Source organism: Gavialis gangeticus, unplaced genomic scaffold, assembly GCF_001723915.1.
Source record: "Gavialis gangeticus isolate Ggan-Ray unplaced genomic scaffold, GavGan_comp1, whole genome shotgun sequence".
In the NCBI taxonomy this organism is placed as follows: domain Eukaryota; kingdom Metazoa; phylum Chordata; order Crocodylia; family Gavialidae; genus Gavialis; species Gavialis gangeticus.
This window is the reverse complement of record NW_017728995.1, coordinates 9,622,703-9,634,564: the sequence shown is the minus strand read 5'-3', so window position 1 is coordinate 9,634,564 and position 11,862 is coordinate 9,622,703. Positions and strand designations below refer to the sequence as shown.

The 11,862-nt window shown below is 40.4% G+C and overlaps 1 protein-coding gene across 1 annotated transcript; it reads left to right on the top strand.

Annotated features, from left to right (window-relative positions):
- The first annotated feature begins 4,837 nt into the window (after positions 1 to 4,837).
- Positions 4,838 to 6,956, top strand: ARL14 (ADP ribosylation factor like GTPase 14). Its single transcript, XM_019503097.1, has one exon. The coding sequence runs from the start codon at positions 5,527 to 5,529 to the stop codon at positions 6,109 to 6,111; it is 585 nt and encodes a 194-aa protein (XP_019358642.1). The 5' UTR covers positions 4,838 to 5,526; the 3' UTR covers positions 6,112 to 6,956.
- Positions 6,957 to 11,862: the final 4,906 nt, after the last annotated feature.

Below are 11,862 nucleotides of genomic sequence, written 5' to 3'. Positions count from 1 at the left end.
GAAGATGGCATAGAGTGCACTCTCAGAAAGTTTGCAGATGACACCCAGCTGGAGGGAGCAGTAGATATACTGGAGGGTAGAGCTAGGATTCAGAGTGACCTCGACAAATTGGAAGATTGGGCCCAAAGGAATCTCACAAGGTTCAATAAGGACAAGTGCAAAGTCCTGCACTTAGAACAATCCCATAGACCAGTACAAGCTGGGGGCTGACTGGCTGGGCAGCAGCTCTGCAGAAAAGGACCTGGGGGTTATGGTGGACAATGAGCTGAATATGAGCCAGCAGTGTGTCTTCGTTGCCAAGAAGGCTAATGACATACTGGGCTGCATTGGTAGGTGTGTTGCCAGTGGGTCAGGGAAAGTGATTATTCCCCTCAATTCAGCACTGATGAGGCCACATCTGGAGTCCTGTGTTCAGTTTTGGGCCTCCCACTACAGAAAGGATGTGGACAAATTGGAGAGAGCCCAGCAGAGGGCAACAAAAATGGTGAGAGGTCTGGGGGACATGATTTATGAGGAAAGACGGAGGGAACTGAGCTTATTTAGTCTAGAGAAGAGAAGACTGAGAGGGGACTTAATAGCAGCCTTCAGCTACCTGAAATGGGTTTCGAAAGAGGATGGAGCTAGACTGTTCTCAGTGATGGCAGATGACAGAACAAGGAGACATTGTCTCAAGTTGCAGCAAGGGAAGTTTAGGTTAGATATTAGGAATAATTTTCTCGCTAGCAGGGTAGTATAACACTGGGACAGGTTCCTCAGAGAGGTGGTAAAAGCTCCAACCTTGGAGGTTTTCAAAACTGGGCTGGACAAAGCTTTGGCTGGGATGATCTAGTTGGGGATGATCCTGCTTTGAGGACTAGATGACCTCTTGAGGTCCCTTCCAACTCTAACTTTCTACGATTCTGTTACCTAATTCTACAGACTTCTTTGACAAAGCTCTCACTGACATTAAAGGAAAGTGGACTGAGCCCCCAAACTCACAGAAAGGTTGGGCACCATAATAATAAGGTGCCAAGTGTTTCCTTGAGTGAGCTGAGCATCCATTGACAATTTTGGAAACTGAGCATAAAAAATTAGGCCCCAAACTAGCAGATTGCAGAACTGAGCCTACTGTCTTTTATACTAGCAAAACTTAAAGGTTCTTTTCCCCCATGATTTAACAAGCAAAATCTCAAACAGTAATGCCAGGCTTGTTTTATGATATATTCTATAGCACAAGGGACAGCAGGGTAGGTCCTATGAGGAAAGGTTGCGGGACCTGAACCTGTTCAGCCTTCAAAAGAGAAGGCTGAGGGGGGACCTTGTGGCCTGTTATAAACTGGTTAGGGGGGATCAGCAGGTGCTAGGGGAGTCCCTGTTCCCCCGAGCGCCGCAAGGAGTGACCAGGAACAATGGTCACAAGCTGGCAGAGGGAAGGTTTAAGTTGGACATCAGGAGGCGCTACTTCACGGTCAGGGCGGCTAGAGTCTGGAACCAGCTTCCAAGTGAGGTGGTGCAGGCTCCCACCCTGGGGGTTTTTAAGAGGAGGTTGGATGACCACCTTACTGGGGTCATTTGACCCCAGTGCTCTTCCTGCCATGGCAGGGGGTCGGACTAGATGATCTGCTCAGGTCCCTTCCGACACTAGAAACTATGAAACTATGAAACCTTTTGTCAAAAATATTTTTTATTAAAGTTTATTTTACAAGATACCAAACCTCAGAAACCTGCAATATGGGAAAACTTTCCTCGTTCCCCACTTTTAGATATGTCCTGGTGCAGATGACCCTCTTCACTAGTTGAAACAGACACTGCCTCTTGTCCCACATGTTGGGTCCCTGCCACTCCCGGAAGTGGCCAGGGCCCAATCCTGTGTGGCAATGCTCAGGGCACCCTTCTTCACCTGGAAGAACCTCTCATTTCCCTGCTAGCAGAGGAGTTCTTAAGGAATCCAAAGGTGCTTCTTTGCTGGTGGAAGACCCGTTTCCCCATCTGTACAGGTGGGTAACCAGGGAATCCCAGGCAGGTGCTTCCAGGGAAGGTGGAGAGTGTGGGCTGCCCACACTTTCCTGCCATAAAGCAAACAGATGTCTGCCACAAAATAATGGCACAAATTCATACCACCTATGTTGTAGACACAAATTTTGGGCAGTTACGGTACAAGAGGCTTGGATGCCTGTTTGCTTGGACTTTGTGCTGCCATAAAAAATTTTATGGCAGCACAAAGGTGATGTCTGCTTACACCCTCAGTTACTCGACTATAGTCAAAAGAAGTCTGTGGCAAGAGTTGGGAATAGATCCAAATCCCCTGAGGTCTAGAGCCTGTTTTGACTTCCCTTCTTAACACTACAGAGACACTACAGAGACAATACAACCATGGAAGAGTGACTGGGAACTTGTTCTGGCCTGTGCAACACCAGACATGTTAATTGACACCCTGCTACAAAAGTATTTTTAATTGCTGTTCATGTATCCCAGAACGAACAGGTAGATTTTCAGATCCTAAACTGAGTTTACAGTCCAAAAATAAAAATAGTTGGATTCCCCACTCTTCTCCACCCCATCTTAGAATATTGGACATGAAGATGAGAAATATGGGCCCCAGTGCACATACAAGTCCTTTTTGCAGTAATTAAGAAAAAATGTCTTAGTCTAAATAGTCTGCTGCTTTGAAAGGGCAACGTGTTAAAACTTGGACAGTTCTTGCTGCTAACAACTGCATAAACACAAAATTCTATGTTCCTTCTTTAGTAAAATTACTAATTTTACATCCAGGTTATACCAATAGATACCAAACCACAAATACCTTCTCTCTAAATAAATAGTTACCATTGCATGTTTAAAAAAAATGTAAGAACCTCCTGAAAAAAAAATCTAACACAGCCCAGTTCTTCAAACAGCTGCTACCACTGATTAGCTCCATTGGCTTCCTTTGCTTTCAGGCACAGCACTTGCTCATGAGTAGTTACTACTATTGATAGTAACCACTCTTCTCTTTTGAAAGACTAGGACAAAATTATCTTGATTACAATAGTTTGTCCAATAACAAAATGCAGTGGCTTCTGGAAAGAACACTGGAGCTCCTTTACCAAATATTAATGCTGAAAGGTAATTGAGAGTACAGACTGTATGTTAATTAAATGAAACAAATGGTAATCCAAACTGCTAGCATATGTGGGTACTTACATTGTTTTAAGGGTAGGAATAACTTTAAAAAGAACAGCGAGAGGTAATGAAAGGAGCACCGAGGAAGATCAGAGTCAGTCAAGAAGAAATATTACCACTAGAGATAGTTTAGTGGCCATTCAACTCCACTAATAATTCTGAACAACTTTGGAAAATCGTACTGTTTACAAACTGTTAGAATCTCCCCGTCTCCTCTGCCATTCTTCTTTTACTTAGAATATTGATGCAAAACAGTAACCTTTATTAGAAGTCATCTACTCCTTCCTTTTACTCTCTACCTAAAAGAAGGGCTTTCGCTTGCAACATCACAGTTTGTTGCTGGTGAAAATGTCTTATAAAAATCTCAGAAAATTATGATTTCAGGCACAAGTGCACCTTATCAATGGCCACATCATAAAGTGTGCATGCAGTCTCCAAGATGTATTGCACAATTGGATATACATATAACAAATTTCCTTTTTGTGACAACATAATTTCCTCAGCAATCAATGCTGTCACAATCAAAAAAGAGAACTTCACATAAAGAAGAAGTAGGAAGAGCAGATGACTGTGACACAAAGATAACTATGATTTAGGCTGCAGCACTGTCTCTAAAGATAGTTCTGTTATGGTTTGACGCCGTCTAACTAGCTAGATAACTATATTAGAAACTAGTTCAGCTAAAAGTGTTGTAAAAGGAGACAGTTTATGGGCCAGCACAGCTTGAACTGAAATGGTCTGTATAGTACCTCCCTTATGATGACTAGTAGGACATGTATAGCATTGTTCTGACTTTTCAGAGCTGCCAGGTACCTGCAGGAGCCACTACTGCTATTCCTGAATAAGCCAGGTCTCCGTACAGCTAGCTCAAGGAGGGCAGGAGCAGCTCTGGATATCCCCCCACCTCCGGATCAGCCTGAGACAACTCAGACAGTGGTAGGAGAGTGGGGAATGGAAGGAGAATTGCACTGAGCAAGGGAGGGGGTGCTGAGATCAAGGGCCAGGGCAATATTCTTACCTTATTTGGGGACTTCAAAAGAAGTCCCTGGCTTTGGCTTCCACAGCATTGGCTGCCTACCCCACTGGTGAATGGGGACTGTGGGAATGGGAATGCAGCCACCCCAAAAGTGCTGCACCCCCTTTTACAAAACCCTGGATTTGCCCATGCCTGCATCTTCTGTTAACACCTATGATGCTCATACGCTCAGCACATAAAACTACCCAGCCATTGAGCTATACAAACATCAGCTAGTGAACCAATATATTTGTTGCATTTACAGCCTTCAACTGTCTGGGGTTAGCACTTATGCTGTCTTACTGTAGGCCAGTGGTTTTCAACTTTTTTCATTTGTGGACTCCTAAAAATTTCAAATGGAGGTGCAGACTCCTTTGTATTGTAAGTGTGGGTATTCACATACTTTTGATTAATCATAGCCATCTTTTGTGGACCCCTTAGACATAGTCTGCAGACTAGGGTGGCCATCATAGACAGCAGTCTGGTTGTCCTCTGTCCTCTATTGATACGAAACTGGATGCCTTTATGTCCTCTATTTTTCTTTTGAAGAGAAAATGAATGCCTTGGAGAGAAAAATAGAGGACATAAAGGTGTCCGGTTTTGTATCAATAGAGGATGGAGTAGCAGAAAAATGGAATGTCCTCTATGATGGCCACCCTACTGCAGACCCCCAGGGGTCCACAGACCACAGGTTGCAAACTACTGCTCTAGGCCAATGGGACACTTGGCATAAGAAGGATTTGCAAGCTCAGGCACTTCCATAACTAACAATCAATACAACTCTCCCCTGCACCTCAGATAAGTAAATCAAGATTATCCAGGTTAACTTAAAAAAAAAAGGCACAGCAGGATGGTTAAGTTAGTTGCCCATGGCCATGCAGGTGAATCAGTGGCAGGGCTGGGATTAGACCTCCTGAACGAATAGTTTCCATGCCCAATATGTTGTCACGAAAGCTCTGATGGTTCAGTGTTCAGAGGAGTATATCATGTTAGTTTATGAAAAGCTTATAACCCACAGAGCAGGATCTTCACATAAGTTTGATATTGCCATTGTTCACTGTGTTCGAACACAGTAACCTTTAGGCTTTGTGACCAATCAATATTATTCACCTCTACACCACCCATAGGCTAGGCACAGAACATTACACCCTCATAAAATGCTGTTTGCTTATTATCACATTGATAAGGATTCTATAAAAAACACACAAGCTCTCATTCTTTTTTCATAGCACCAACTGTATTCTACTTTCTTCTCCTTTTTTGGTCTTCAGTTTCAGCTCATGGAGAACAAAAGACAAGCTTTCTGACAAACCTATCTTGGAAGATAGAAAATAACATCATCTGAAGACATACAGACTACTACATGGAGAATGGGCCTATTGAATGCCAAACACTCCAGAGTAAAACAAGCTCAGATATTAATGCTGGGGCTTGATTCATCAGGGAAGTCAACACTATTGTACAAGTTAAAATTGAATGATGCCTTCCTAACAATCCCAACAATTGGTTTTAACGTCGAGATGCTTGAAACTGGGAAAGATTTTGCTTTAACAGTCTGGGATATTGGAGGGCAACAGAAAATGAGGACACTTTGGTGCGATTACTTGGAGAATGCAGATGGCCTGGTGTATGTTGTAGACAGCACTGATAAACAACGCCTAGAAGAATCTAAGAGAGAATTTGAACTCATCTTAAAAAATGAATGTATAAAGAATGTGCCTGTGGTTTTGCTAGCAAACAAACAGGATCTTCCTGGAGCTTTGAATGCTGAAGAAATAACCAGGAAATTCCATGTCAAGCAGCACTGCAGTGACAGGAACTGGTATGTACAGCCCTGTTGTGCCATCACTGGTGAAGGCTTGGCAGAAGCACTCCAAAAAGTAGCAGTTTTTGCAAAACACTTTAGGAAGTCAAAAGAAGCTTTTACTTTTTTTAAGCAAAATGAAAAGCTGTGAGTGCTGATCATCTAAACCCAAGGAAAGTTAATACAAACGTGTGCTTGTTTTTTGCAGCGCTAACCCTGAAAACTTGATTCATTTTGTAGCGTATTATGGAGTATGTTTAAACAACCGTGCTGTATTTGCATAATTCAGAGCTCATATTTGGCAGTGTTTTAACTAACAATATATTTGGGCTGTCTGTCAGATGTGTGCCTGTATTTAAACTAGGTAACAGTAACGGGGTGCATTTTTATGCTCCTTAATTTAAGCCAGCAGGAATATAATCTGTGTAGAATGCATAAAATGCTTATCTTAAGTAGTTTTCATAACATGTAAAGGAGCCAAGTTCAATGAATCATTGAACAAGCAAATTAAGGACAAAAAATTCTTGTGGACGTGCTTTTTAACATGATAATTATAAGGAATATGCAAAGTAAATTTAATTAAAGAAGAATGAAGTAACTGACTACTACTTTGTAAAATGATTAAATTACATAGAGATTTGAGAGTTATTTGTAGTAATATTCATGTATGTGTTCTCAGGATTTCATTAATGTGGATACATTTTTGTTCTAATATTGTAAGTCAATCCTGCACAGAACTGAACCTTCACAATTCTGGTCTTTTTTATTATTTTTTTAAAAGAAACTCCAAGAGGCCCCAATCCTGCTATTAGTGAAGGCACCTGAAATATTGTCATTGACTTTGGATATGATTGTGGGCCTAGAACTGGTGGAAAAATTTCCAACGGGAGATGTTGCTAAGCAAAATGGTTAGCAGGAACATTTTCAACAGAAATGACTCAAAATCAAAATGGAATACTTATTTTAAAATTTCTAATTTAATTTAGTATTTAACATCTTGTTTAATTCAGACTTTCTTGTTTTGTTTTGACTTAAATTATATTAACTTATTTTGATGAGGTTCTTTCCAAACTGTATTGATTCAAAAATATTAAATATTTTGTTCCATAAAATATTTAATGTCTTTATTTAGGCCTAATTTGGGTCAGAAAAAAAAAATCAAGATTTTTTGCAGCACTGAAATTTCATTTCCCACCCAACTTTGTGCATTTCTAATACCCAGCTCAGGGAAGGTGCTAAATAGCCATAGATTTAGTCCCTAACAACAGAAGTAGAAATGCAGCTAACCTGAGACATCTGAATCAAGACCTAAACTTTCAACAAAAAAAAAAAAAAAAAAAGTTTAGACTTTAAAAGCCCTAATTATTTAAAAAAATAATTTCACATGAAATGTTTAAATGCATTTTTTATTCATTTTGTTTCTGTGGTTGACATTTAGTTCCTGCTATGTTCCAACAAAATATATACAACAATATTAAGAAAACACTGAAATAGTTACTATTGTGCTTTCCAGTAAGGAAACATTACTGCTTCATGACTGAAAATTAAGCCCGAGTCATTGTATCAATTATCAAACCAGTTAAAATGAAAGATGCTAAATTAAAATGATCTTTCCCCATATTGCAAATTTAAGTACATAATTCTAAATCTAATAAGTTAATGTAACCTGTGACAAGTTTGATGTAACCTGTTGAGGCAATCTGTTTTATCAGCAGGGAAAAGAGGGTAAATGCTATTGTCCTGGCTATCCAGTTCACCAGCTCCAAGGCTTCCTCAGGGAGAGGTGCTCTCAGAGAGGTTCTTTTTAGTTTAATTAGACTGCATCAATGTCTCTAGTTAGAAGAAATAACACTGAAACTGATTTGAAAAAAATAATTTAAATTTCAAGCTTTAATGTTAAAAGTAATACTCTGTCAAATAATGAGAAATCCTTTATGTGATCTTTCTACATTGTATAACAACATACTGACGGGCAGGTTGGAAAATGTTAAATGAGAGAGCTTAGGGAACACCTTATTTATAAAGGTCTACAATCCACTAGAGACAGAGTGAAATATCCAACCCCTTATCCTCATGCTGCATCACGTAATTTGGGGTTTGAGTGTGTCCTACTAAAACAGCCATTGATTCTGTAGGACAGTAGCACTCAATCTCTGTAAAATATAAGAATCTGTCATAGACCTTTTCCCCCTTCCTCTCCTTCAATAGGACACTTCCAACAAACAAGCCTTTAACTTTCTCTATTGGCACCCACACCTGCTCTCCTTGCAATGGATATTTTTTTCCCTTTGGGACCTGAACAACCTCCTTCATTTTGGTTGGAAGGTGTTTAAGCAACCAGCTGTTCCAGTGCTACAAGCCCAAGACTTCCTTGAAGTGGCTCTAGCCACAGAAGCAGGAAAGTACTTAATTTATTCAATCTCTCCTGACAAAATAAACCTTGTGAGTTTGTTGACTGAAGGATTTTGAAATGCTCATTCAGTTTAATAAAGTGTTGCAATTATAGTCAAGCATAAGACCTGAATATAATGCACATGGTATTAATCTACTTCTGTGAAGTGGAGATTACAGAACAGCTAATCACAAAAAGAAACAATTTTATTTTTTATTATAAGCAAAATACACTTTTTAGGAAAGTAATTCAAAATAACTATAACAGAAATTCACCTTTAAAGTAGTGTGATCCTGCTCCTGCATTTCATGCACACACAAAAAATCCCTTAGCTTTCCTGGAACTAATCCTGCATCTCATTAAAACAGAAGGAGTTTTGTTATTAGGTCAGTGAAAGCAAGATCAGTCTCTATGTGAAAGGAAAGCCTTAAGCCAGTATTTCTAAAAGTGGTCCCTAATTTTGGAACCTCTGATCTCTTCTCCTGTCATAATCACTGCTTATAGTAAAGTTACACCTGGTTTATATTTGTGCAAATTAGAGGGGACTCTTTAAAGCGGTTTAGGTGTCAAACTGAGGCAGCTGAAGTAGTAGACTTTTGAAAGTCTTGGCTCAAATTGATTAATCAACCCTGCAAGGGGTCGTGGTGCCCCTACAAGTACGTTTTGCTTCATTCTCATGTGCCAGTCAGCAACTCCACAGTATGTTGAACTAGCTAAATTCATTACATGCATCTGACTAGTAAAGCCTACAGTCAGTTAACTTTTAATGGGCTGAGTTGCTAGTTCATACTAAAAGTTTGTTATAGAGGAACCTGCATACAGCTGCTTGAAAAAAGTTACAAATTTCATAACATTGGAAATGTCAAAGTTGTTTCTGCTTGGCAGGGATCAAAATGGATTGTTAAAATATTAAAATAAAAAGATCTTGATGCTTTTAATCAATATTTGTGAAAATGGTGGTTAAGGAAATGTTATTGTAATGGTTATCAACAATTATTTCAATAAGATGTTATATTTTTATTAGAAATGAGACCAAATTAATGACATTTTAAATATGTCAAAAAGGCAAGTGTTTCTACAAAATAACCTTTTCATGGACACTAGCTTTTTTTTTTTTTAATCTTAATGATTTATACAAAGGAGAAGTTACTAAGCTAACCTTATAAGCTAAAAGATAACCTTTCATACAGAGTCCTATAACCCAACAAACTGACCAAACTCAGTGGGGTGAAAGTAAGTAATATAGCACATAAAAATTTAATGTAAAAGAAATGCTCTTGCTCATCTGCAGTCTGATTGCCCCTGAATTCTAAGGCTGGTGTGGGAGCAAGAAGAAATTAGTCCCAGTTAAACTGGAGGCCTTATTTAGCAAACAGTTGTAAAAGTGTGTGAAGATCTCAGTTGAATTGTTGAAATGAGTGACTTGAGTCAGCCAGTCATTAAGATTACATATGAAGGGCTTCTGTCTTTTAAGTGAGCTTTACTTTCTTTACTAAGTACCAGTCGGGTACTTAGTAGCTATCCTTGGAACTGTCAAAAGGTCAAATGTTAAGACTAAGCTGGTAATAAATATTATTTTCCACAAAATGTAGATTCTTCCTGTGAGTTGACTGGACTGCCACATAGAGTTAAGTCTACTGCAAAATGCGCTATTAAGCCCCTGATTGGAGCTTGGGAATTGTTTGATGTCAGGTCCCATCTTGAGTAATATTTTACAGCTTAACCTTGCTGTGGAGGGTCTCAGATCTCTTGACTGCTTGGCTGAAAAATATTATCAACAGAATCCTCTCTAACGCTTCCAAACGTGACAGGATGGAAATAGCATTGATTGCACTTTTCAGTACAAAGTAATCTTAGGTATAATTGTACTCCTAGGCTATTTTGATATGTTTCAGGGTTTTTTGTTGCATGTAGTGGTAACCGGTGAAAGTCACAACTAAGGTAAAAGAACACACATACTATACTCTAGTAGAACCAGCTTTGTATGCTTTGTGAGGGGCACAAGATGCTAGGAGGGATTAAGTCTGAGTTTTGCTGCTCTTTCTGGTCCCATTGGGATAGAGGGGATATCAAGTTGTTTCTTCACCCTCAAGTCCTGATGTCAGGGAAATGGATGGGTTAGCTGATGAATGGGACAGATCTTGAGTGGGATAAAAGATTTTCAAAAACTCTAGGCACAAAAAACCCCAAAACTGTTCATAGTGCTTTCCAGGCTGACATCAGAAAAAAAGATCAGCCTTCTGCTACCACTGCTGTGAATCACAGCTTTATTACAAGCCCACAGTTTCGTATTTCTTGTATTTCCTGTCCTTACATATTGGTAAGCTCATACAACAGTGGTGAAAGCTGTAGAAATACCTATAAATATAATTTTGCTAGGTTGCTTGGTTCTGCAGTCACTGACGTGCTCATTTTTCTTTTCTTCACACAAGCTTTGATATATCTCTCCTATTCTGTTAACTCAAAGGAACTAAATAAGATTGTAAAGAAGAGAAAAAGAAGGATTGGGGATTTCTGTGAAATACTGTATCCTATCTCCTTCTAGACTTCCCCACACAGGTGCATTCTAGGACTTTACAACTGAGAAGAAGGCAGGATTAAAAAACTGCTTCCCAAAGCATGACCCTCTTCAAACTACAGGGTTATTGCAGTAGATCATGATGAGCTTTTAGGGTGCATGGGAAGCTGAAATCATCTCAAAATTCTTGAGAGCAGACATGAAGAATAGTTTGAAAACCACTGAAACTGCCATAGGGGAAGGATGTGGTGTACTGAAAGGTTGACTCCTTTGGTTGGCCCCAAACAACAGGCTCCATGGCCCACCTGTTGGATTTTTCAAATAAATATTTTTATATTGCCTTTTTCAGTACTCTCCTTTGCCGTGATGCCTGCAAACACCTTGTGCCTATCATGCTGATCAATATTCTCTTAGTGTTTCCTTGCAGAACCCCCATCCATCTGCTTTTATTTATTTATTTATTTTTGTATTGTACTTGGATTATAAACTCTGACAGAGGTCATTTTTTATATTCTGTTTTGCTTAGTGCCTGGTAGAGTAGAATCCTGGTTGGGATTCCTAGGCACTACGACACTTCTACTACCTACAGTAGCTGGGGTTGTGGCCCTATTTAGGCTTGCACCAAAGTACCCCGTGTCCACCTGGAAGCAGCAGGGAGCACAACTCTGCACTACTGTCGCTGCTGCTACCAGGCAGGCAGAGGGCACCTCGCCATGGCGTCATGGCCAGCATGGCGAACCTAGCAGAACCCAGCAGTGGCTTCCCCACCCTCCCACACTGGGTCCCATGCTCTGTGCCGTGAAGGCCCCAGGGGGAAGGCAACAGAGCAGGGAGCCCTAAGCCTGCAGTGGGCAGCCTGTAGCCTCCCCACCACAGACTCTGCTCCAGCCTGCCACCCGCAGGGGCAAAGAGGCGGGGAGCCAGGCTCTGGGCGGGGCAGGGCCTGTGGGTGGGGAGTGAGGAGCACGTGGGGGTGGGGCATGCTGAGGAAA

Excerpts from the sequence above, each read along its gene's own strand:
- ARL14 (XM_019503097.1), top strand. The coding sequence starts at position 5,527 with ATGGGCCTATTGAATGCCAAACACTCCAGAGTAAAACAAGCTCAGATA.